Below are 27,061 nucleotides of genomic sequence, written 5' to 3'. Positions count from 1 at the left end.
GTACTGCAGTATAGAATCAGTTCTTCTCTTAAAGGTACATACACAACAATTGGGACTGGGGTTATTGATTACAGTTGGTGGAACTGGGGTTATTGATTGCAGTCGGTGGGACTGGGGTTATTGATTGCAGTCGGTGGGACTGGGGTTATTGATTACAGTCGGGACTGGGGTTATTGATTACAGTCGGTGGGACTGGGGTTATTGATTACAGTCGGTGGGACTGGGGTTATTGATTACAGTCGGTGGGACTGGGGTTATTGATTACAGTCGGTGGGACTGGGGTTATTGATTGCAGTCGGTGGGACTGGGGTTATTGATTACAGTCGGTGGGACTGGGGTTATTGATTACAGTCGGTGGGACTGGGGTTATTGATTACAGTCGGTGGGACTGGGGTTATTGATTACAGTCGGTGGGACTGGGGTTATTTATTACAGTAGGTGGGACTGGGGTTATTGATTACAGTCGGTGGGACTGGGGTTATTGATTACAGTCGGTGGGACTGGGGTTATTGATTACAGTCAGTGACTGGGGTTATTGATCACAATCGGTGAGACTGGGGTTATTGATTACAGTCGGTGGGACTGGTGTTATTGATTACAGTCAGTGACTGGGGTTATTGATCACAATCGGTGAGACTGGGGTTATTGATTACAGTCGGTGGGATTGGGGCTATTGATTAGTCTTGTGGCTGGGTTTACAATGCTGAGATACTGTTTCACTTACAGATACTGTACTGTGCATTTCTTCTTATTTAGAATGGTGTTCATGGCCACCGTAGCAATGGAGTCCTGGCCGTTTATTATGTAAGTTTTTTAAAGTTTTTATTTGATATCTCTTTGATTTTTCTCAATACTTCCTATTTGTCTTTGGCCTGTCTCTGCTCCTGGCTCTTCATTATGCGGTGAAGAAAGCTGGGCTCTTCATCCAGCTGTGTTGTAGTAGTTGGCAGATGTGAGCCAGATTTTGGCTTGCTCCATTTCTTTAATGGGACCAGCCCGAATCCAATGTCAACTAACCAAACAGTCCAGCCCATATCCAATCTGCAGTTTTCTGAATAGCATTATTAGAAGCTGTTGGATGTTTGTTTGCTGGAAGGCGGATTGCAGTTAGCTCACTTCGTGTCAGACTCATAGGATCCAGGGTGGAAAGTTCTCTGTTGGTTGTGGAAACTTTGGAATCGGACTAATACTATTAACTTAATTCACCGTAGACCCTAGTGGCAGAAATTTGACTCTACAGCGTTGCTGCATCAGTGGACATAAATATTTTCTTATATTTGAGCAGTATCTACCCTTGGGAACACTTCTCAACAGTTTGCAGCAGGGAACTATTAAAATTCAACACAGATGGGTTGGCAAGTCGAAGTGTCAGCCTATGATATCATTCAGTCTACAACTACAGAGGTGAGAAAACCATCTTGCAACACCATCCATCCAGACCTTAACGCTTGTGCACCATGGTGCGTGGAGTCCTTTTGGAATGTAACGGTGAAGCAGAGTAGATCTGATTATTTCTCACATCCTTGACCAAAGCTGGATATTTCTGATTCTGCACTGGGGCAATGGAGCATTGAGTTCAGTAGTTTCAAGGAATCTCATAGAAATAAAGTAAAAACATGTTCTCTTGTTTTGAGCGGGGCTTGGGTTAGCTGCAACACTGTTTCTCACCTCTGGGACCTGGATTTGAATCCAGCCTAGGCTAATGGGATGGAAGTTTCCTCTGTCTGGTGACTGCAAGAGTTCTACATGAAATGAGTTTGAATGAATCTTAAACTAGGTCCTAGTATGTGGGAGATTACAATTGGTACTAAATTGGCTGTCTCATTCAGAGAGACTGCAAGGATGGTTGGTGTGGTAAATGGTACAGGATGCTGTACCGCGGTTGGCATTGGTTGGGGTGAGTTACTACTTTGTGTTTTTATAGAAACATTTTCTCTCTCAATGGTTTCAACTGCAGTTCCTATAAGCAGACCTAATTTCCTACAATCCAGAAGCTGTATCTTTTTAGTAATCTGCCCAAGCAGAATTGCATGCCCTCAAGGATTAACAGTCACCGTTACTTGCAAAGATCTGTTTACTGGCCTTGAACACAACTTATTTTAGATGCATATTCTCTTTGAACGACGATGCATGGATCAGAGTTTGTTCAGATTAAAACAACAAATATATTTATTTACAATTAAATAGAAATATGCAGCACAAAAGAATTTTATCAAATACTGTCATGCATGAGTATAATGAGAGAAGTCCATGTGTTAATTATCATTCGGTTCTTCTGAAGAAATATAATTGTTTTTTCTGTTTGCAGTTGCAGGTGGAAATGGACAGATTGGGAAATTGGGCCATAAATTGACTTAATACAGAGAAATGCAAAACCATGAAACTGGAGGAGGGACAAACAATGAGAATAAATGTGAACAGTGCAGAAAAGGACACTGGAGAGGGATCCACCAGTAACAAGTCAGGTGCAGGCTGCCCTATAAAAGTGGGGGCTAAGGAGAGAGAGGCTGTATTTGTGATGCCACCATTTGCATTGCAGCAATAAGCAAGCATCTCACAAGTGGATCCCGTATGGTTTACTGCCTGGTTAACCTGTCCTGTCGCCTTCAGAGATTTGTGCACAAACACCCCCAGGTCACTCTCCTCTTGCACCCCCTTTAACATTGTACCATTTAGTATGTATTGTCTCTCCTCATTCTTCCTACCAAATGTATCACCTCACACTTTCCTGCGTTGAATTTCATTTGCCACGTGTCCGCCCATTCCACCCGACTGTCTATGTCCTTTTGAAGTCTTGGGGAACTCCACTGTATACCTCATCCACCCTCTTTGTTACCTCATCAAAAAACTCAATCATGTTAGTCAAACACAATTTGCCCTTAAATCCATGCTGGCTCTCCTTTATTAGTCCATGCTTGTCCAAGTGGCTGTTAATTTTCTCCCGGATTACTGTTTCTAAAAGCTTCCCCACCCCCGACATTAAACTGACCGGCCTGTAATTGCCAGGTTTATCCATCTACCCTTTTTTGAACAAGTGTGTAACATTAGCAATCCTCCAGTCCTTTGGTACCACCCCCATATCTAAGGAGGATTGAAAGATTGTGGCCAGAGCCTCCGCAATTTCTAAACTTACTTCCCTTAGCAACCTAGGCTGCATCCCATCCGGACCGGGTGACTTATCCACTTTAAATAATGCCAACCTTTCTAGTACCTCCTCTTCACCTATCTTTATCTCATCCAGTATCCCGGCAACCTCCTCGTTTACCATAGCTTTGGCAAAGTCCTCTTCCTTGGTAAACACCGATGTAAAGTACTCATTTAGCTATGCTACCTGCCTCCACCAATAGATTTCCATTTTGGTCCCTAATTGGCCCCACCGCCCCTTTGACAGCCCTTTAACTGCCTTTCCCTTCTTGGTGAGATTGTGAAATTTCTTCTGGCACTAAATCCAAGTACTCCGAACTATGCTCGAAGCAATATTTCTCTAAGGGAGTCCTCATGATGAGACTTGCTCTTTCAAAGAGATCCGATGGGTCCCCCCCGCCCCCCCCCCCACGAGACCCTTAGCAGCTTTGGACGCTGGTGTGCACAGGCAGTCCTGGCACCCAGCTGTGCTGGGTCACAAATGGCAGGAAATGCACGATACAACGCATTTCCCTCATTCACATGGTGTCGCAGTATACCTGCCCGTATAAGAGTGGGTGTACAATGTATCTGCCCCCACTTCAGCTGCAATTTCTGATTGGCACTGGAGTAACCAAATTCCACCCCCTCCCAACCCAGATAATGGCATTTTGTTTCCCGGTTTCAGGTGAATACATCGCCAGTGATCCAGCTGCTGGAAGCCTGTGATCGAGATATCCAGCCCGGCCTGTTTCTGTGTCTGGAAGATACAACGGAGACAGTGACTGGGAACAACAGCTTGAGCGGAAACAGCAACTCTACGCTGATAGAAAAAGGGGTCTGTACACAAAAATAGCTGGGATTGTTCTCCTTAGAGAGGAGAAGGATAAAGGGCGATTGAATAGAGGTGTTCAAAATTATGAAGGCTTTTGATGGAGTAAATAAGGAGAAACTGTTTCCGCTGGCAGGAGGGTCGGTAACCAGAGGACACAGATTTAAGATAATTGGCTAAAGAACCAGAGAAGGGATGAGGAGCAATTTTTTTACGGAGTAAGTTATGATCTGGAATACACTGCGTGAGAGAGTGGTGGATGCATCTTCAGGAGTAGTTTTTAAAAGGGAATTGGATAAATACTTGGAAGGGGAAACATTTACAGGGCTTTTGGGGAAAGAGCAGGGGAGTAGGACTAATTGGATAGCTCTACCAAAGAGCCAGCAGAGGCTTTCTCTCCTTTCTTTCTTTCTCTCTTTCTCTCTTTCTTTCTCTCTTTCTCTCTTTCTTTCTCTTTCTCCCTCCTTTTCTTTCTTCCTTATTCCAAAATGTCCAGTAAAGCTGCTTGTCAGCAGACTTCTTGTATTTTTCCCAAATTACCATTCTTCACCTGTGCTGGTATTTATTGGCCATCGATAGTTGCCCTTGAGAAGGTGGTGGTGAGCCGCCTTCTTCAGACCGCTGCAGTCCATGTGGTGAAGGGACTCTTAGGTAGTGAGTTCCAGGACTTTGATCCAGCGACGATGAAGGAAAGGCAATATATGTCCATGTCAGGATGGTGTGTGACTTGGAGGGGAACTTGAAGGCGATGATATTCCCATGCGTCTGCTGCTCTTGTCCTTCCAGGTGGTGGAGGTCACGGGTTTGGGAGGTGCTGCCGAAGAAGCCTTGGTGAGTTGCACACTTTGTGCAGGAGTCACTGGATAGTGATTAGGAGTAGGAACTGTGGCTGACTTTTGTTCCTCGCTAGTAAAGAGATGATGAAGCTAATTCTAGAACATAAAGTATGCCCAGCAGAGGTCAGCTTATTCAGTATTTGGTTTTGTTATAGAATATGTGATGGAAGCTGAAATATTGACAAACTATACATTCGACAAAATCATTGAATTTGTTCTAAACAGAGATTTCCTTAAATGTTAAAGTTTGGTACTGTGCCTTGATGGTGCTAACAGCTGGCTAAATAGAAATGTATTCTACTGAATTGATGCCCTTTAACCACTCCTTTTTACCTACCTGTTCCGTTTATGAGATCCTTGGATCTGAACTTCGTGAGGTCACAGTGCAGACCAGCAAATTTAAAGTGCAAAATAACGTCACAAAGGATGTTTCAAAGACTTGTTTTTACTGAGGCGCTTCTGTAAATGGGCAAGGCTCATAGTGAAGGACATCAGCTTTGAAAATAGTAGCTGAGGGTGTGAGGGAAATCAGTCATCGTGATTAGATGATGCCATGCTTGCTTTTAAAAACCTGTAGATTGTAGGAGGAGGGGAACATTGAGGGAGTTCAGAGGTTTTAGTTTTACTGACCTGTGACAGAATTACTTTAAGTAGGAGATGGTGCGCTGATTCTTGATCCCAACACAGCGAGGATTCAGGAAATGTGTGGGATGGCCTATATGGAGCTCAGGAAGTACAAGCAAGGAATGGTCTAAGGAGCTACAACTATAGTAGTATCAATGTAGAGAGATGAGAAAGGTTATGTAAGAGAGAGGGGGGAATTATTGAGGTTAGAAATGAAGGAGGAATCTCCCATCAGACAACAACTTGTATCATGTAGGAAGTGCGAAAGAGTTGGTAGAAAAACCTCACCAGGATATGGAAACAGTACTTAAATATTGGGCAGTCTAGTGCTTTACAGAGCATTAGAGGCTATTAAGGGGAAAGGAATGTGTGACACATATTTCCCTTTATTTTATCACATTGACGATAGTACAGTGGTTATGATAAACTTCTTTAATTTTATAGGATTGCATCTTATTGAATGAAAACAAACTTGCAGTTCATTTTCTGAGGTTTGTAAACAGCAATGTTTTCATCGTGCTGCTGATGACCTTTCACTGAGGATTTTACATATGCACTTAAAGAACGTGCTCAGTGACACTGAACATGCATAGCTGGCACGAGCTGGATGCTGGAATATCTTATCCTTCTAGTTGTGGGCTAGTAATGAGCTGTCTGGACTGGTTCAGCACCCAGGGACGGCTCGGCTGTCATTCCATGGAATTTATCGTGGAGGTGCTCGCTGAACTCAGCAGCCTCGCTCCCAGATGTGTGGACCCAAAGCGATGGGTCTCAAATTAAGATAAAAGTATCTCCTGCCACGTAGGAGATTGCCTTCCAATATTTTTCCATAACCCATCTTGGGGAGTACTTTATACCTCCCCTATGATCACATGCACACATATACATTCACATGCAAGTATGAACACTAACATAGTGAAAACAGGGTTGCAAAACTCATGCTGCAGGAGTTGGAGTGTTCCATTTTCGAGTTTTTCATTTTGCTGTAATTTTTTTCCCCTTTGACTTTTGTTTTTGTCCACAATCTTCTTTCTGTGCAGCAATTTGATGCAAGATTCGGTTGTTACAAATATTTTAATGAACTGCAAGATGACCAAGAGCTTGAGGAGATTCCAGGAGAGGTGTCGGACTTCGGCTCAGACCAAGGTAGAGATAACACTGCTAATACTGCGATATTCCTACGTGTCAGTTCATTCCTGTACACATGGAATGACATTCCAGTTATAGTGACATTGCTACCCGTTTATAATGAACATCTCAGCACCGACTTCACAGATAATTGGAAACTCTCCCTTGGCTATCAAAGCATTCAGTATCTGCGTGCATACCGACTGGTTCATTAATTCCCTTTATTAAAGGAGTTTGTTGCTGTTCAGCTGCAGGAACCAGTCAGTCTGAGAATCACCTTTCATTCTTAGCATGTAGTCGGGTGAGGTCAGGTGATGTTTGCAACTTGAAGAGACAGAGAATGCAGCAGCTTCCCCAGATCTCTGGATCACTCAGCTAGCGTTTGAGCTGCCCTGATTGTTCGCTAACTGATTGTGAACTTGATGCTGTTCTCCCATTCCATCCAACCTGAAATCTTGTCAGGCACGGAATGTGGGAGCAAACTTCACTCTGAAAGGATTTCACCGTGTTGCAGTCACCAGTAATGGAAGCAACAGTGAACGTGTATCATGGATTTGACTGTGAAAGGGATTGATCGTGACATATGGTGAAGACAAGTTAAACCCAATTCATTCATGCTTTCTATCTCATTGCTGCTATTACATTCCATAGGCTGTAGGTCAGTAAAGTGCACTTCATCTCTTAACTTAATTTCTTGATCAGAGCTTGGCACTGAGACTTTTGCCATGGTGTGCAAGTAGAAGTGTTTTAGGAGTTGTATGAATGGTGAATAACCCAATCAATACAGAAACAGTCAAGTGAAAAATCTGCCTTGTGAAAAGCTTCTGAAGAAAAAGAACTTGCATTTATTTAGTGCCTTCACATCCTCAGGGCCTTCTAAAGCACTTCAAAAGCTAATTAAGTACTTTTGAAGTGTAGTCACTGTTATTTAGTAAGAAAATGCAGCAGCCAATTTCCGCACAGCAAGGTCCCACAAACACCAGTGCGCTAAATGACCAGATCATCTGTTTTGGTGGTGTTGGTTGAGGGATAAATGTTGGCCAGGACACCAAGAGAATCCTTGCTCTCCTTCGACTAGTACTGTGGGATCTTTTATATGGGGCCTCGGTTTAACATCTCATCTGAAAGACGGCATCTCTGACAATACAGCACTCCCTCAGTACTGCACTGAAGTGTCAACCTAGACAGCCTACACAAGTCTGCAGTTGGGCTTGAACTCAGTTGAGAGTGCTACCACTGAGCTAAGGCTGACACCTACACCTGCCACAATCCTACATGACTGTCGAAGCAGCCATCTGGATTTGCACTGGCTGCAACAGATTTAGAGTCGCTTACCTGGGATTAGTTAGCTGTTCGGTGTCGAACCTTGCATATGTGGTCACTCCCAAATAATGGTAAGAATACAAAGGGAAAGTCTTTGCTTCGGCCTCCCATCACATGCGGGAATGCATATTGGGAAATTGTGCATTCTCAGCCTGTGGTTCTCTGTCCACTAATTTTAGTGGGTGGATAATCACAGTTGTGTGTAATTTCCTGATATGCCCACACCTGCATGGGTTGGGAGCGACGAAGTGGGAAATCTCCCCTACAGCAGCTCAGCCTGCTTGTTCCCAAATTAACAAAAATAAGTGTTATCACAGATTATTAGAACAAATCCCATTCTTTTGAAAAACATTTTTTGAAGACATTTTGTGCTGCTCATCAAGATGAGGGATGCTCCTATCAGGAAGCTGGACACTTTCCCATTTCAGGCACCCAGCATCAGCACCAAACACTCTCAGGTCAGGTACAGCGCCTCTACCTTCAGCGGGTACAGCGCCTCTACCTTCAGCGGGTACAGCGCCTCTACCTTCAGCGGGCACAGCGCCTCTACCTTCAGCGGGTACAGCGCCTCTACCTTCAGCGGGTACAGCGCCTCTACCTTCAGCGGGTACAGCGCCTCTACCTTCAGCGGGTACAGCGCCTCTACCTTCAGCGGGTACAGCGCCTCTACCTTCAGCGGGTACAACGCCTCTACCTTCAGCGGGTACAACGCCTCTACCTTCAGCGGGTACAACGCCTCTACCTTCAGCGGGTACAGCGCCTCTACCTTCAGCGGGTACAGCGCCTCTACCTTCAGCGGGTACAGCGCCTCTACCTTCAGCAGGTACAGCGCCTCTACCTTCAGTGGGTACAGCGCCTCTACCTTCAGCGGGTACAGCGCCTCTACCTTCAGCGGGTACAGCGGCTCTACCTTCAGCAGGCACAGCGCCTCTACCTTCAGCGGGTACAGTGCCTCTACCTTCAGCGGGTACAGCGCCTCTACCTTCAGCGGGTACAGCGCCTCTACCTTCAGCGGGTACAGCGCCTCTACCTTCAGCGGGTACAGCGGCTCTACCTTCAGCAGGCACAGCGCCTCTACCTTCAGCGGGTACAGTGCCTCTACCTTCAGCGGGTACAGCGCCTCTACCTTCAGCGGGTACAGCGCCTCTACCTTCAGCGGGTACAGCGCCTCTACCTTCAGCGGGTACAGCGCCTCTACCTTCAGCGGGTACAGCGCCTCTACCTTCAGCGGGTACAACGCCTCTACCTTCAGCAGGTACAGCGCCTCTACCTTCAGCGGGTACAGCGCCTCTACCTTCAGCGGGTACAGCGCCTCTACCTTCAGCGGGTACAGCGCCTCTACCTTCAGCGGGTACAGCGCCTCTACCTTCAGCGGGTACAGCGCCTCTACCTTCAGCGGGTACAGCGCCTCTACCTTCAGCGGGTACAGCGCCTCTACCTTCAGCGGGTACAGCGCCTCTACCTTCAGCGGGTACAGCGCCTCTACCTTCAGCGGGTACAGCGCCTCTACCTTCAGCGGGTACAGCGCCTCTACCTTCAGCGGGTACAGCGCCTCTACCTTCAGCAGGCACAGCGTCTCTACCTTCAGCAGGCACAGCACCTCTACCTTCAGCAGGTACAGCACCTCTACCTTCAGCGGGTACAGCGCCTCTACCTTCAGTAGGCACAGCGCCTCTACCTTCAGCGGGTACAGCGCCTCTACCTTCAGCGGGTACAGCGCCTCTACCTTCAGCGTGTACAGCGCCTCTACCTTCAGCGGGCACAGCGCCTCTACCTTCAGCGGGCACAGCGCCTCTACCTTCAGCGGGTACAGCGCCTCTACCTTCAGCGGGTACAGCGCCACTACCTTCAGCGGGTACAGCGCCTCTACCTTCAGCGGGTACAGCGCCTCTACCTTCAGCGGGTACAGCGCCTCTACCTTCAGCAGGCACAGTGGCTCTTCCTTCAGCGGGTACAGCGCCTCTATCTTCAGCGGGTACAGCGCCTCTACCTTCAGCGGGTACAGCGCCTCTACCTTCAGCGGGTACAGCGCCTCTACCTTCAGCGGGTACAGCGCCTCTACCTTCAGCGGGTACAGCGCCTCTACCTTCAGCGGGTACAGCGCCTCTACCTTCAGCGGGTACAGCGCCTCTACCTTCAGCGGGTACAGCGCCTCTACCTTCAGCGGGTACAGCGCCTCTACCTTCAGCGGGTACAGCGCCCCTACCTTCAGCAGGTACAGCGCCTCTACCTTCAGCGGGTACAGCGCCTCTACCTTCAGCGGGTACAGGGCCTCTACCTTCAGCGGGTACAGTGCCTCTACCTTCAGCGGGTACAGGGCCTCTACCTTCAGCGGGTACAGGGCCTCTACCTTCAGCGGGTACAGCGCCTCTACCTTCAGCGGGTACAGCGCCTCTACCTTCAGCGGGTACAGCGCCTCTACCTTCAGCGGGTACAGCGCCTCTACCTTCAGCGGGTACAGCGCCTCTACCTTCAGCGGGTACAGCGCCTCTACCTTCAGCGGGTACAGCGCCTCTACCTTCAGCGGGCACAGCGCCTCTACCTTCAGCGGGTACAGCGCCTCTACCTTCAGCGGGTACAGCGCCTCTACCTTCAGCGGGTACAGCGCCTCTACCTTCAGCAGAACGATGTCTCTACTCTGCCCCAGTGAAACATGTTTTAGGCCACACCTCCTAAGAATGCTCCCTACTGCAGTCGTGTGACATTCCCATTGCTCACACTAGCTATTCTGTGACCTCTCTGAGCGAGACTACCATTTAGTCCCAAAATATGCCATGGGTTGATGACCACTGCCCTACATGTCGGATTCGAACAGCCAGCAGAGAGGAAATGTTCATCCCATTGGGTTGGCTTGGATTTGAGCCCAAGACCCAGAGGGTCATTGTACTAATGTACTAACCTGCTGTTTCCCAGTCTTGCCGTCTGTCAGGTGGTTTGTAGAGCTGTTCTGATGTTTGGTGTTTCTTTTCGGTGCAGTTCCGATGCAGCAAGTGGTAAGGAGACAGAGGAAGAATCGGAGAAATACTGCTCCCACTGCTCGCGTTGTTATATCTCGACTGTCCAGTGAAGAAATCAGGAGTAACGTGTGCAGTTCATTTCAGGAGATCCTGATGCATAGGTACTCTAACATTAACTAAAATATAGTACAGTGCATGTGTTATCTTTACTACTGTCTGTGGCCACACAAAACAATACCATCCCGGTTCTCTGGCTGAAACAGGTTTGGAATCCCTTCCCTGGGATTAATTAGCTGTTAAATGCTGAACTTGTGCCCATTCCCAAATAAATCCAAGAACACAAAGGGAGCGTTAAGTGAGTCAGAGTTTGGAGAATGAAGATATATCTGAAGGTTAGCAAAAAGGTTTGGGTTTGACAATCCCTTTTGGTGCTCATCTCCATTGACTGTTTTTTGTCCTCATTTTGTAATATTATTCTTCCTCCCCTCTCAGGCCTTTTCACAAGCTCGATTCCCCGTTGAGAGGATGGGCAAAAGGCTGGAGTTAACTCACCCTCGGATTTTCTGTCCATTCCTGTGGGAAAGCACCTTCTCACCAACAGCAGAGGTCCCTGGCTTCGACCTCCCTCAAAGACAGTGGGCAGCGCTCTACCCAATCCACACAGGGCACAGACGATGTGGACACCTGCTCCACAAGTGGAAGATGAGGGACGACCCGAAGTGTGACTGTGGCCATGAGTCCCAGACCATGGAACACATCACATCAATCTGCCCACTGAGATCTGTTGCAGAAGGCACCTCATTTCTCCACTCGGTATCTCAGGAGGCCATCGAATGGAGAGCCAAACTAGACATCCCCTTATAAGCTTTCCCCGTCATATGAAACAACAACAATGCTGGGATTGTGAGGTCAATGTGTGAGGACTCTGTAGAGCCCTGGTATAATGGTCCAACACACTGCCCAAGTGCATCACTTTCTGTTGGCTTTTTAATGTTTTCTGTCAGTTTCTGTATATCATCAGGCTGCTTTGATGCATTGCTCCACCAGTATCAGTGTTCTTAGGTGTAAAGTGGGGACCACTCTCACTTTTGAGTCAGAAGGTCATGGGTTCAAGCCCCAGTCCAGAGAATTGAGCACATAATCTAGGCCAACACTCCAGTGCAGTACTGAGAGAGTGCTGCACTGTCAGAGGTGCCGTCTTTCGGATGAGACTTTAAACCGAGGCCCCCTCTGCCCTCTCAGGTGGTCGTAAAGGATCCCATGGCACTATTTTTGAAAAAAAACAGAGGAGTTTTCCTCACTGACCAATATTTATCCCCTAGCCAACATTACTAAAAAAAAGTTTGTCTGATCATTTATCTCATTGCTGTTTGTGGGAGCTTGCTGTGCCCAAATTGGTTGCTGTGTTTCCTACATTACAACAGTGACTACACTTCAAAAGTACTTCATTGGCTATAAAGCACTTTGGGACGTCCTGATGGCATGAAAGGCGCTATATAAATGCAAGTTCTTCTTACTTTCTTATTGAAAGCTTTGAGAGAGGCCACACTGGAGTGTGATACTCCATTGATACTGATGTGGGTAAACAGAGTTAGCACTGTTCAGCTGAAATATATTCAGAGTAAAATATTTCATTAGTCATTGATAATTATGTTTTTTATTATTGGTAACATTGACATGATTTAAAATGACATATGATCAATGAACATTACTTTAAAAATTACACTGCTTTCTCCAGGATGAGGCCATCTCCTTGGCTTTGTTGATAAGGGTATCAAGTCTCTCAATTGGAGGATCACAAGTTTGACCCTTCAACTCAACAGGCCTTCTGCGAAGGTTGTTTCATGCACCTGCCAGTCCTGGCTACAGAGTGCCAATAACAGGGGTGTGGGCGCAGATTCCATCCCTGTTGGCTAGGGATGGTAACTTGGAGAAGAAAACCGAACAAGAGAAAGGAGGAAGAAACCATGAAAGCGGAAGCAGGGAGCTGTTGAGCTGCTGCACCACAGGCTTTATCCTCAAGGGTTGTTTTTTTTTTAATCAGGTTGCGAGAGACCGATGATTTAAATCTAAGTGAAGATGCAGCGCAGACTGCAGCCGCAGAGATTGAGAAGGAGCTGTTCATGCTGTTCTACTGCACTAATACCAGATACAGGAACAAATACAGGAGTTTGATGTTCAACCTTAAAGATCCTAGGAACACGGTAAGGAGTCTACACAGAGGGGGAAAAATTCGGTATCACCCCATTTGGGGCGCCGTTATCGGCCGTGCGCAAAGTTTAGCGCCTGGCGCTAATTATCGCCTCCGACAGCAAACTTGGCTTTTATCGCCCCTGGAGGTGATTGGAGCGCTAAATCAGGCGCTTCACACCTGTCTTAAGGCGCAAAGTCTGAGGAGCGAGGCGCTACCTCAGAGTGCTGGCGAAGCAAGGAAGGGCAAATCAAAATAAACCTGCAAAGTGCTGCTCAGTACCCAAAACTCCTTCACACAGCGTTGAATCTCTCCAGAAGTCTCTCTCTCTCTCTCTCAGAATGCGTGGTGCAAAAATGTCACCGACAAAAAAAGGCAGGAAGCGGTCGCCTTTAAATAGCGCTCCCCCAGTCCCTTTCTGACAGCATAACGCTCCCCTCAACCTGTCGTTGCTAGCAGCAGGCAGTAAGGCAGGGGGCGCCACTCAATATCTGGTCCGGGGCGCAAATGGGGCGTTGCACACTCGACTGACGTCACAATCTGCCAGCGCAGGAGATCGTGGCGGTAGTGTTTAGCGCTGCTGCAAAATGTCTAGTTAATTTCGTGAGCGGCGCAAACATCGCCACGCCCGGGCGCTAGTGGCTTTGCGCCCCAATTGGCGCCCTCTTAAGGCACTAACGGGAGGCGCAAACAACTGAATTTTTCCCCCAGAGTGTTTTAAACGGAGTGCACTTAAACAGAGTGTTGAACTTGGGAATTTGGGGAGAGTGGAAGGGCAGGATTTTCATTGAGCTGTGGAGGCATATATTTTGGGCTGCCTACCAACACCTGCCCCCTTTTGCCTCCTCCTGCGGGGTGCTGGCTGCGATCGGTCAGCCCGGCATTCCTCTTGATTGGCGCTACCTCTAGATTATCTACGTGGGGCTCATTAGATTAAATTTCCCGCTCCTGTGCCCCCTCCCCCGCTCTGTGACGTCATCCGACCACCGCCGCAGAGAGCTGTGACCGTGGGGACGCAGTCGGGAGGGGCCTGGAGAGTTGGGAATTGTGGGCGCAGACATTTGGTGAGGGGGGTGGTGGGCGGCGGTGGTCTCTGAAATTGTGGGGGGGAGCCCTGAAATCGGGGCAGAAAGAGATAGTGACCGGGGAATGGGGGCTCAGGGAGAGATGGGGAATGGGGGCTCGGAGAGAGATGGAGACTGGGGAATGGGGGCTCGGAGAGAGATGGGGAATGGGGGCTCGGGGAGAGATGGAGACTGGGGAATGGGGGCTCGGAGAGAGATGGGGAATGGGGGCTCGGGGAGAGATGGAGACTGGGGAATGGGGGTTCGGGGAGAAATGGAGACTGGGGAATGGGGGCTGGGAGAGAGATAGAGACTGGGGAATGGGGGCTGGGAGAGAGATGGAGACTGGGGAATGGGGTTTCGGGGAGAGATAGAGACTGGGGAATAGGGGCTGGGAGAGAGATGGAGACTGGGGAATGGCGGCTTGGGGAGAGATGGGGGCTCGGGGAGAGATGGAAACTGGGGAATGGGGGCTGGGAGAGAGATGGAGACTGGGGAATGGGGGCTGGGAGAGAGATGGAGACTGGGGAATGGGGGCTCGGGGAGAGATGGAGACTGGGGAATGGGGGCTCGGGGAGAGATGGAGACTGGGGAATGGGGGCTCGGAGAGAGATGGAGACTGGGGAATGGGGGCTCGGAGAGAGATGGAGACTGGGGAATGGGGGCTCGGAGAGAGATGGAGACTGGGGAATGGGGGCTCGGGGAGAGATGGAGACTGGGGAATGGGGGCTCGGGGAGAGATGGAGACTGAGGAATGGAGGCTCGGGAAGAGAGGGAAACGGGAATGGGGGCTCGGGGAGTGATGGAGACTGGGGAACGGGGGTTCGTGGAGAGATGGAGACTGGGGAATGGGGTTCGGGAAGAGAGGGAAACTGGGGAATGGGGCTCGGGAAGAGAGGGATACTGGGAAATGGGGGCTAGGGGAGAGATGGAGCCTGGGGAATGGGGCCTCGGGGAGGGATGGAGACTGGAGAATGTGGTTTCGGAGAGCAAAGGAGAAAGTGAAGAGAAGGGGACTAGGAGTTGGGAGATTGGGGTTCAAGTGGGAGGGGTGGGGATGGGCACCATGATTGTTTGCAGAGCTGGGCGCAGTAGCAACAACATGGAGTGGGAGCAGCACTGAGAGAGGAGCAGCCAGAAAAGTGGAAGAAAAAAGGGAAAGGGAGGAAGATAATTATTAAACTGGGGCTATTCGACCGTGGGATTCTTCACCACGTAACTATTGAGGTAGCAACTAATATTTAATATTAAAGAAAAGTGGATAAATTTTTGACTTGGGGGGTTATAGGAGAGAGCGCCAGCACTGGGGGCTCAAAGCCTCTTCATATGCTGTAATTTCTCGGTTTCCCCTCTTGGTCTGCTCACGGGGGGCCTCCTGGTTCTTGGAATGTCTCGCACAACAGCTGCTGGCGTGAAACCACAAGCAAAAATAGTCAACTACTGCAGACCCAACCGTTATAAGGTAAATGCAGTAACATTTGTAACAGTCATATGATCAGATGTCACGTATTCAGTCATCGCATGGTCAGATGTCATGCGGTCAGAATATCAGGAATGCCTTCAAGCGGAGTTTGCCACCCTAACCGGGCAGTCTGTCAGACTTCAGCCTGTCGAGCAGCGCGCCATCTGACTTCAGGTGATGGAATCCATTTTTTTCCATTCCTGTCAAATATTATCAGGTATTTCTAACTTAAAACGAGATTGAGTGTGGAGCAGAGCAGAGGAGCATGGGTGCAGAGTGTGAAAGCGGCTGCACAGGAGGAAAGCTCCGGTCAGACTGTGAGCAATGGGCACGACCCGTGAGCCGAGCGCTGAAAGCCCAAACGAACACTCGCGAGTGGCTGGGGAGAGTGGGAATAAGTAAAGCTGCAATTAGAGGATCACATCTCACTCCACCAGTACATCAGGTGCTGTTGAGCTACTAACAGCCCCCTTCCCACCCCCTCAGCACTTCAAACATTAGCAGCTGTAGCAAGGGCTTGCAGGACGTTAACCCCCGCCCCCCCCCCCCCCCCCCCCAATCCCAATTTGGCTGGGATCTCCCAGGCACTCCGGCCTTACGGCAGCCACCTTTCCCTTTGCAGACTGCCAACGTAGCAGATCTCAGGATCAGGACATCCCCCTCTCAATGGAAAAGGACCCCAGGATGGCAATTAACTAGGAAACCCAACGAACAGAAATTCAGTGGAAATCACATCCCGCTGGCAGGGCTCCAGAATTAGGCACGATTCCAGGTGAAGGCGATAAAAAGAATGACCGCTGCAGGAGATACAGCCAATCCCGGGATATTTGGCACATCCAGTTTGCATATGACCATTTTGAAAATATGGGCACCTGCAAATAAAGGACACCTTAGGTGTCCCTAATTTACAGCTTTCACTGTATTCTTCAGCAAGTGCTATACTGTGAGCAGTGGTTAATTCTTAAACCTGGACATGCTAACCTGTACACAGCAGAGAATAAAGAGCTTGCATTTCTATAGCGCCTGTCATGTCCTCAGGACTGCCCAAAACTCTTCACAGCCAATTGAGTATTTGTAGTCGCTATTGTAATGTAGGGAAACATGGCAGCCAATTTGTGCACAGCAAAGTTCCACAAACAGCAATGGGATAAATGACCAGGTAATCTGTTTTTGATGGTATTGGCTGAGGGATAAATATTGGCCGGCACACCAGGAGAATCCCTGCTCGCCTTCAAATAACGTCATGGGATATTTTTATGCTCACTTGAGAGGGCAAACAGGGCCTCGGTTTTAAAGTCTCATCCAAAAGACGGCACCTCCAACAGTGCAGTACTCCCTCAGCACTGCACTACAGTATCAGTCTAGATTACGTGCTCAAGTTTACACAGATGTCTACCCTTTTTGAATGTGATTTGCATCTTTATTTTAGGCTCTCAATGGCAGTGTGATAGGAAAATCAAATGTTTTTACTGTGAACTTGCAGCCCTAAGCACAATATTCCAGGAAGGCAGAGAGAAGACAATACATTGCCCCACAAGAAGGGAGGGAAGAACCGGAGGGCAAGTTGATCCATGTTACTCCTGCAAGTGGCCTAGAACCTGATTACAAAGTGGAACTGTCAGGAAGCTGGGAATAGGGCAAAAGAGTGTCTGCCCGCATGCTGAGCCTGGGAAGGTCTTGGGGGCATTGGGATGGTAAGGTGTGACAGTGGAGCCTGTGCTTCTGACCTGTTCCTCTCCTGTCCTGCCTGCTCTCTGCATTGCCACAGTGCTAGCCCCTGTTTCTCCTACAGCCTAAAAGAGGTTTGTGACGGAGTAAAATGCACCCTCTGAATTATGGACATGAACATCAGTCACAGTTTCAATATGCCAGAAATCAATAACATTCACAAGTCAGTGGAAAGAGCAGTCTGAGATGGAGTTTCTGTTAAAATCTCTTCTGTGAACTCACCAGTGTTTGGATCTCCTGTTTTTTGTTTTTATTGCAGCATTTGTTTAGACAGGTTCTGCTGGGCGAGATCACACCCCAGTGTTTGGTTCTTATGAGTCCCACAGAGCTTGCTTCCTTGGAGCTGATGGCATGGAGGGAGCGTGAAAACAAACATGTAAGTAGGGAATGCCAGGAGAGTGCTACACAAGGGGTAACTGTGATTGGAAGTGTTTTACATCGAGGGTAATCTTTGGCTGAGTGTGTGCCATGCAAGTGTATGGGACATTAAGATAGCAGGTATCTCAACGTAATACACTGGGGTTGTTATTGTTTCGTATGACGGGAACAGCTTGTAATGGGATGTCTAGTTTGGCTCTCCATTCGATGGCCTCTTGAGATGCCGAGTGGAGAAATGAGGTGCCCCCTGCAACAGATCTCAGTGGGCAGGTAATGTGATGTGTTCCATGATCTGGGACTCATGGCCGCAGTCGCACTTCAGGTTGTCCCTCATCTTCCACTTGTGGAGCAGGTAGCTGCATCGTTCGTGCCCTGTGCGGATTGGGTTGAGCGCTGTCCACTGCCTGCGAGGGAGGTCCGAGCCAGGGACCTCTGCTGTTGGGTCAGTGATGAGGTATTGCTGATGACAACCTACACATGGTCTCCCTGTGTGTGCTAGTTCACCGAGAACTCGCCAGCTAATGTCATCATGAAGACGACCGAACGCCCGAAAGCGGCCTCCCAGTTTGAAAAGCGTGAAAGCATACACGGGTATGGAGCGATTAACGTAAAAAGTATCTCAGTATAATATATTGGAGCACTGGATATTGTCATAGAAGGTACCTCAGAGTGATTACCGCGCTATGAGATGTTTAGCATAGTGCATATCACAGTGTAATAAACTCGGGTTCAGGTTGTTTACTGTAGGGCATATGTTAGGGTACAGGAAGATTAGCATACATCAGTGTAATAACTTGTTTACCATAGAGCGTATCTCAGTGTAACGTTTACTGTAACCCATACCTGAATGTGCATTTTGTTTAGCTACTGTGACACAGGCTCTTATTTATATCCTTGTATACCTTAATCAAGTGTTGAGGCTCCATCCTCCCCCTTCATTTCCAATTCCTGTCATTTACAGAGTATAAAACTAATGACTACAGAATCGGATGAATTCGAAAAACAGCCGCTGATTAAACTCACACATAAAGGAGAGGTAGAAATTGAAAGAGACACGGACCAGAACTTAACGCTGGAGGATTTAATGGTAAGTAATGCAATGCTAAACCACTACATTATGTCTTGTTTATTAACAGTACAAGGAACCAGTGAGACAGAGGATACTTTAGTCTGAATTCTTGGATGTAGGAATGAAGTGAGAAACCGGCCCCGATATTCACTTGGGGCCGTGAAGAGAGCTGCAGGTGGTAGGATTTTTGGATGGGAAACCTGCAAGTACAGGTTTTCTAGACATCCTGTTGAAATTACCCGCAGGACGTCTTTTAAATTTTTTCTGCAGGTTTTCCATTAACAGCCAGCCTGATTGACAGGCTGCCTCTCGGGCAGGAAAGAAGCTGGGGAGCGGATGACAGGTAGGAAATCGTGGGGGGCGGTGGGGTCAGGGGAGCTGGAGATCACCAGCAGGGGGGAGACGGAGATCGGGTGGGGGAGTCGGATATCGAGGTGGAGAGTTGGAGATTGGGGGGCGTTGGAGATCAGGGGTGGGGGAGTAGGAGATCGTGGGGGAGTTGGGTGAGTAGGAGATTGTGGGGGTGGTGGTGAGGGAGTCTGAAATCAGGTAGGGGGAGTCGCAACTGGGTGGGACTGCACTCGCCTGGTTCCATTCTTATTGTATCTAACCATAGCCAGAAAATCACCTGCAACGGCTTCTCTTCCCACTCCCACATCGTTACCTCTGGCGTCCCCCAAGGATCTAACCTTGGTCCCCTCCTATTTCTCATCTACATGTTGCTCCTTAGCGGCATCATCGGAAAACATGGCGTCCATTTCCACATGTACACTGACGACACCCAGCTCTACCTCACCACCACTTCTCTCGACCCCGCCACGGTCTCTAAATTGATACACTGCTTGACCGACATCCAGTACTGGATGAGCAGAAATTTTCTCCAATTAAATATTGGGAAGACCGAAGCCATTGTCTTCGGGCCCCACCACAATCTCCGTTCCCTAACCGCTGACTCCATCCTTCTCCCTAACATCTGTCTGAGGCTGAACCAGACTTCACAACCTTGGTGTCATATTTGACCCTGAAATGAGCTTCCGACCACATATCTGCAGCATAACTAAAACCGCCTATTTCCACGTCTGTAACATCACCCGTCTCCGCTCCTGCCTCAGCTCATCTGCTGCTGAAACCCTCATCCATGCCTTTATTACTTCTAGACTTGACTATTCCAACACACTCCTGACTGGCCTCCCACATTCTACCCTACGTAAACTTGAAGTCATCCAAAACCCGACTGCCCGTGTCCTAACTCGCACCAAGTCCCATTCACCCATCACCCCTGTGCTCGCTGACCTACATTGGCTCCCGGATAAGCAATGCTTCGATTTCAAAATTCTCATCCTTGTTTTCAAATCCCTCCAGGGCCTTGCTCCTTCCTATCTCTGTAATCTACTTCAGCCCCACAACCCCTCGAGATATCTGCGCTCCTCAAATTCTGCCCTCTTGAGTATCTCTGATTATAATCACTCAACCATTGGTGGCCGTGCCTTCAGCTGCCTTGGCCCTAAGATCAGGAATTCCCTGCCTAAACCTCTCCGCCTCTCTACCTCTCTGCTCTCCTTTAAGACGTTCCTTAAAACCTACCCTCTTTGACCAAGCTTTTGCTCATCTGCCCTAATTTCATATGTGGCTCGGTGTCAATTTCTTGTCTTATAACTCTCCTGTGAAGTGTCTTGGGACGTTTTACTACATTAAAGGTGCTATATAAATACACGTTGTTGTTGTAGATCATGGCAGGAGTAGGAAACTGCGTCGGAGAGTCAGAGATCACAGTGGGGGGGGTGGGGGTGGGAGGGGTCGGCCGATCGTGGGGTGTGTAAAGACTTGTTGGGTCTGGAGGAAACACACTTGCGCCTCCTAGCCCACAAGCAGTGCTGTAAAGGCACTTCCCTCATGGATCCGGCCCTGCCTGCCTCCTTTTACCTGCTGGGTTTCCTGAGCCCCGGGAAACCAGGTCTTGCGGGCTAAAAATAAAAGTCCTTTTAAGATGGAGATACGCAGCCTCCTTAAAGCTTTTACTATCCGACCCACTTCCTGAGAGTGGCTTGGTCGCCCGCCACCCTGACCTGCCGCCGTTAAAATCAGAAGTGGGCGGGTTGGAGGCAGGTTTGAGATTTTAAAAATGATTACTTGCCCCCCGTCCTTGGGGGTTAAAATCCCCTCCACCCCCCACTGGGTCTCCGATAGTCCTGAAGTTGGAGCAGCTGAATGATGTCATCTCAATTCATGAGTCACATCCTTGTACAGTTAGTGATTGTGGGTTGTTACTGCCATTGGATTGCAAGTTTGTCCTCTGATAAATGAAATGTATATGTTCTCAAACATTTATGGAAGCCCCATTTTGTCTCTTGCGGTGTTTGCTGAACTACATATGTTGGGAATATTAATGAGCTGTGACATTTGTTTGGTGAGAGAGCAGACAATGAGATTGGATGAAGAGCTTCCTTTGGCAAATTTGACCTTATTCTTGCAGAACATGAGCCCTATCGCCTTCCCTTTCCACCATCTCACCGTTTCTGAAATTAGTCTATTATATTGGCTGCACCCACCTCTCCTGATACAGGAAACTTTGTGTTATCCGGAGGCTAACTGTCCGGAATGCTCGAGCCGCCGGCAAAAATCAGGTGCCATTTTCGTTAGGTTTTTTTTTATCGTTGCTTTTTTCCTCAACAGTCAAGGTCTGCAAGGTCTGCTGAAGCTGTTGCTAAGCTACAGAGACGCTTGGACTGTTTAGAAGCTGTGCAACAGGGTTTGTTGACAGATATGGAGCTCAGAAGCTTCCGTATCTTTCAACATTAGCGCTGGAGCGTCCGGCAGTTTTGAGGGAATGGCAACAGCTCGGTCCCGTCGGTGCCGGATAGCACAAAGTTTCCTGTACCCTGTTCTAGCTGAGCGGGATCTGCAGTCCAAGGTTATTCGAAGTCCACGGCCCAATATTGGGTGTGCCTTGGGCCTCACCATTCAGACTCTGGGATCCTACCCACCGTCCCCCGCGTGTTGAAAATGGGCACGTCCAGTTTTCTGCCCCACAGTTACTGAGAGGAAGAGAGAAAACCGAGGTGATGCTGCTGGTCAGGCAGCCTCATTACAGTGCATACATTTTTGAAGTTGCTGAGGGCCAGTAGGTTTTGGTGTCCTATCGCAATTGGGAAAAGTACACATGTAATTCTGATATTTGATTGTGCCAAAACCTCCCTTCTTCTGTGGTTAGAATGCGGCTTGGAATCCAGTCATCCACTGTGACCTCTGCTCCTTTGACACTAATCTGTGACATAAAACTTTTAACACTTAACCATTAACATGCAATTCTGACAAGCATTCAAAATTCTACGTTTTCTTATTTTTCTTGAAGCCAGTGTTTAAACAATCATAGAATCATACAGTGCAGAAGGAGGCCATTCGGCCCATCGTGCCTGTGCCAGCTCTTTGAAAGAGCTGTCCAATTAGTCCCACTCCCCGGCTCTTTCCCCATAACCCTGCAATTCTTTCCTTTTCAAGTATTTATCCAATTCCCTTTTGTAAGTTACTATTGAATCTGCTTCCACCGCCCTTTCAGGTGGTCCATTCCAGATCATAACAACTCGCTGCGTTAAATATAATCTCATATCCCCCTGGTTCTTTTTAGCAATTATCTTAAATCTGGTTACTGACTCTCCTGCCAGTGGAAACAGTTTCTCCTTATTTACTCTATCAAAACCCTTCATGATTTTGAATACCTCTATTAAATCTCCCCTTAATCTTCTCTGCTCTGAGGAGAACAACCCCAGCTTCTCTAGTCACTAAGAAATCCAATAGGGAATTCAGAAGAAACTTCTTTACCCAAAGAGTGGTGAGAACGTGGAACTCGCTACCATAGGGAGTGGTTGAAGCAAATAGTATAGATGCATTTAAGGGGAGACTAGACAAGCATATGAGGGAGAAGGGGATAGAGGGTTATGCTGACAGATTTAGACGAGGAAAGACAGGAGGAGGCTCATGTGGAGCATAAATGCCGGCATGGACTGGGTGGGCCGAATGGGCTGTACCTGTGCCATATATCCTATGTAATCCTATGTAATGTCTCCATATAACTGAAGTCCCTCCTCCCTGGTACCATTCTTGTAACTCTCCTCTGCATCTAGCTCCAAGACCTTGACATGGTTCCTGAAGTGTGGTGCCCAGAATTGGACACAATACTCCAGTCTCGCTGCCCCTTGAGTTTGTACTTCTGGTGGGTTATTTTTTGGGTTGCTATCCTGCACCAGCTTGGCGGAGTTTGGCTCTGGACTAATTTCAGCGTGATGTTTTGTGGAGTGTTCTTTTCTTTCTGTGTATCTCCTCCTCCCCATTCCTTTGTTTGTAAGATACTCCACTGAAAATCTCAAAGTAGATTTTATAGACGGGCATTCGTCGCAATGCCAAGGAGATAAAAGTCCAGATGATGGATACTGGATCAGGATAGAAAAAGTGAGACACAAAAACAGCTTAAGGAAAAGCAGCGAATACTCGGAAATAGAATGAGAGGTGATGGTTAAAAGGGTAGCATGAGGAATTCAGTAGAAACGGAAGAGAAATACATGAGTTGACAGCTCTGTGGGAAGAAAAGAGTTTGAATGGATCCCCAACCCCGGGTGACTGATGGGTGGGGGTAGCTGTCCGATCCCAGGGAAGCAGGTAAACCTGGGCGGGGGCGGTGGTGAAGGTCAGGAACTTGGGCGGGGGAGAAGGTCAGGGACTCGGCTGGGTGGCGGGGGTGGGGAGGGGGAGAAGGCCAGGAACCTGGGGTGGGGAGAAGGTCAGGAACTTGTTGGGGGAGGAGAAGGTCAGGAACTTGTTGGGGGAGGAGAAGGTCAGGAACTTGTTGGGGGAGGAGAAGGTCAGGAACTTGTTGGGGGAGGAGAAGGTCAGGAACTTGTTGGGGGTGGAGAAGGTCAGGAACTTGGGGTGGAGAAGGTTAGGAACTTGTTGGGGGAGGAGAAGGTCAGGAACTTGTTGGGGTGGAGAAGGTCAGGAACTTGTTGGGGGAGGAGAAGGTCAGGAACTTGTTGGGGGAGGAGAAGGTCAGGAACTTGTTGGGGGAGGAGAAGGTCAGGAACTTGTTGCGGGTGGAGAAGGTCAGGAACTTGTTGGGGGTGGAGAAGGTCAGGAACTTGTTGGGGGAGGAGAAGGTCAGGAACTTGGGGGAGGAGAAGGTCAGGAAGTTGTTGGGGGAGGAGGTGGTCAGGAACTTGGGGGAGGAGAAGGTCAGGAAGTTGTTGGGGGAGGAGAAGGTCAGGAACTTGGGGGAGGAGAAGGTGAGGAACATGGGGGAGGAGAATTTCGGGAACTTGTTGGGGGAGGAGAAGGTCAGGAACCTGGGGGAGGAGAAGGTCAGGAACTTGTTGGGGGAGGAGAAGGTCGGGAACTTGTTGGGGGAGGAGAAGGTCAGGAACTTGTTGGGGGAGGAGAAGGTCAGGAACTTGTTGGGGGAGGAGAAGGTCAGGAACTTGTTGGGGTGGAGAAGGTCAGGAACTTGTTGGGGGAGGAGAAGGTCAGGAACTTGTTGGGGTGGAGAAGGTCAGGAACTTGTTGGGGTGGAGAAGGTCAGGAACTTGTTGGGGTGGAGAAGGTCAGGAACTTGTTGGGGGAGGAGAAGGTCAGGAACTTGTTGGGGTGGAGAAGGTCAGGAACTTGTTGGGGAAGGAGAAGGTCAGGAACTTGTTGCGGGAGGAGAAGGTCAGGAACTTGTTGGGGGAGGAGAAGGTCAGGAACTTGTTGGGGTGGAGAAGGTCAGGAACTTGTTGGGGTGGAGAAGGTCAGGAACTTGTTGGGGGAGGAGAAGGTCAGGAACTTGTTGCGGGAGGAGAAGGTCAGGAACTTGTTGGGGGAGGAGAAGGTCAGGAACTTGTTGGGGAGGAGAAGGTCAGGAACTTGTTGGGGGAGGAGAAGGTCAGGAACTTGTTGGGGGAGGAGAAGGTCAGGAACTTGTTGGGGTGGAGAAGGTCAGGAACTTGTTGGGGGAGGAGAAGGTCAGGAACTTGTTGGGGGAGGAGAAGGTCAGGAACTTGTTGGGGTGGAGAAGGTCAGGAACTTGTTGGGGGAGGAGAAGGTCAGGAACTTGTTGGGGGAGGAGAAGGTCAGGAACTTGTTGGGGGAGGAGAAGGTCAGGAACTTGTTGGGGGTGGAGAAGGTCAGGAACTTGTTGGGGGAGGAGAAGGTCAGGAACTTGGGGGAGGAGAAGGTCAGGAAGTTGTTGGGGGAGGAGAAGGTCAGGAACATGGGGAGGAGAAGGTCAGGAACTTGGGGGAGGAGAAGGTCAGGAACTTGTTGGGGTGGGGAAGGTCAGGAACTTGTTGGGGGAGGAGAAGGTCAGGAACTTGTTGGGGTGGGGAAGGTCAGGAACTTGTTGGGGGAGGAGAAGGTCAGGAACTTGTTGGGGGAGTGGAAGGTCAGGAACTTGTTGGGGGAGGAGAAGGTCAGGAACTTGGGGGAGGAGAAGGTCAGGAACTTGGGGGAGGAGAAGGTCAGGAACTTGGGGGAGGAGAAGGTCAGGAACTTGGGGGAGGAGAAGGTCAGGAACCTGTTGGGGGTGGAGAAGGTCAGGAACTTGGGAGGAGAAGGTCAGGAACTTGTTGGGGGAGGAGAAGGTCAGGAACTTGTTGGGGGAGGAGAAGGTCAGGAACTTGTTGGGGTGGAGAAGGTCAGGAACTTGTTGGGGGAGGAGAAGGTCAGGAACTTGTTGGGGGAGGAGAAGGTCAGGAACTTGTTGGGGGAGGAGAAGGTCAGGAACTTGTTGCGGGTGGAGAAGGTCAGGAACTTGTTGGGGGTGGAGAAGGTCAGGAACTTGTTGGGGGAGGAGAAGGTCAGGGACTTGGGGGAGGAGAAGGTCAGGAAGTTGTTGGGGGAGGAGGTGGTCAGGAACTTGGGGGAGGAGAAGGTCAGGAAGTTGTTGGGGGAGGAGAAGGTCAGGAACTTGGGGGAGGAGAAGGTGAGGAACATGGGGGAGGAGAATTTCGGGAACTTGTTGGGGGAGGAGAAGGTCAGGAACCTGGGGGAGGAGAAGGTCAGGAACTTGTTGGGGGAGGAGAAGGTCGGGAACTTGTTGGGGGAGGAGAAGGTCAGGAACTTGTTGGGGGAGGAGAAGGTCAGGAACTTGTTGGGGGAGGAGAAGGTCAGGAACTTGTTGGGGTGGAGAAGGTCAGGAACTTGTTGGGGGAGGAGAAGGTCAGGAACTTGTTGGGGTGGAGAAGGTCAGGAACTTGTTGGGGTGGAGAAGGTCAGGAACTTGTTGGGGTGGAGAAGGTCAGGAACTTGTTGGGGGAGGAGAAGGTCAGGAACTTGTTGGGGTGGAGAAGGTCAGGAACTTGTTGGGGAAGGAGAAGGTCAGGAACTTGTTGCGGGAGGAGAAGGTCAGGAACTTGTTGGGGGAGGAGAAGGTCAGGAACTTGTTGGGGTGGAGAAGGTCAGGAACTTGTTGGGGTGGAGAAGGTCAGGAACTTGTTGGGGGAGGAGAAGGTCAGGAACTTGTTGGGGGAGGAGAAGGTCAGGAACTTGTTGCGGGAGGAGAAGGTCAGGAACTTGTTGGGGGAGGAGAAGGTCAGGAACTTGTTGGGGAGGAGAAGGTCAGGAACTTGTTGGGGGAGGAGAAGGTCAGGAACTTGTTGGGGGAGGAGAAGGTCAGGAACTTGTTGGTGTGGAGAAGGTCAGGAACTTGTTGGGGGAGGAGAAGGTCAGGAACTTGTTGGGGGAGGAGAAGGTCAGGAACTTGTTGGGGTGGAGAAGGTCAGGAACCTGTTGGGGGAGGAGAAGGTCAGGAACTTGTTGGGGGAGGAGAAGGTCAGGAACTTGTTGGGGTGGAGAAGGTCAGGAACTTGTTGGGGGTGGAGAAGGTCAGGAACTTGTTGGGGGAGGAGAAGGTCAGGAACTTGGGGGAGGAGAAGGTCAGGAACTTGTTGGGAGAGGAGAAGGTCAGGAACTTGTTGGGGGAGGAGAAGGTCAGGAACATGGGGAGGAGAAGGTCAGGAACTTGGGGGAGGAGAAGGTCAGGAACTTGTTGGGGGAGGAGAAGGTCAGGAACTTGTTGGGGGAGGAGAAGGTCGGGAACTTGTTGGGGGAGGAGAAGGTCAGGAACATGGGGAGGAGAAGGTCAGGAACTTGGGGGAGGAGAAGGTCAGGAACTTGTTGGGGGAGGAGAAGGTCAGGAACTTGTTGGGGGAGGAGAAGGTCGGGAACTTGTTGGGGGAGGAGAAGGTCAGGAACTTGTTGGGGGAGGAGAAGGTCAGGAACTTGGGGGAGGAGAAGGTCAGGAACTTGGGGGAGGAGAAGGTCAGGAACATGTTGGGGGAGGAGAAGGTCAGGAACTTGTTGGTGTGGGGAAGGTCAGGAACT

At 49.3% G+C, this 27,061-nt stretch overlaps 1 protein-coding gene across 1 annotated transcript in view; it reads left to right on the top strand.

Moving 5' to 3' along the window:
• Positions 1-27,061, top strand: part of LOC147103069 (uncharacterized) — an 82,159-nt gene that overhangs the window by 12,915 nt on the left and 42,183 nt on the right. The window contains exons 2-8 of the mRNA XM_085962354.1: positions 757-804; positions 3,812-3,961; positions 6,456-6,561; positions 10,843-10,984; positions 12,868-13,027; positions 17,528-17,644; positions 18,608-18,733. Of these exons, the coding sequence (XP_085818480.1) occupies positions 757-804; positions 3,812-3,961; positions 6,456-6,561; positions 10,843-10,984; positions 12,868-13,027; positions 17,528-17,644; positions 18,608-18,733 (849 nt within the window). The remainder of the gene's footprint in view (positions 1-756; positions 805-3,811; positions 3,962-6,455; positions 6,562-10,842; positions 10,985-12,867; positions 13,028-17,527; positions 17,645-18,607; positions 18,734-27,061) is intronic.

The sequence above is a fragment of the Somniosus microcephalus genome, chromosome 20 (genome assembly GCF_052327205.1).
Source record: "Somniosus microcephalus isolate GS21.2 chromosome 20, FLI_Smic_1.0, whole genome shotgun sequence".
Classification (NCBI taxonomy): domain Eukaryota; kingdom Metazoa; phylum Chordata; class Chondrichthyes; order Squaliformes; family Somniosidae; genus Somniosus; species Somniosus microcephalus.
Note: the sequence above shows the minus strand (reverse complement) of the source record. Positions and strands in the feature narration are given on the sequence as shown.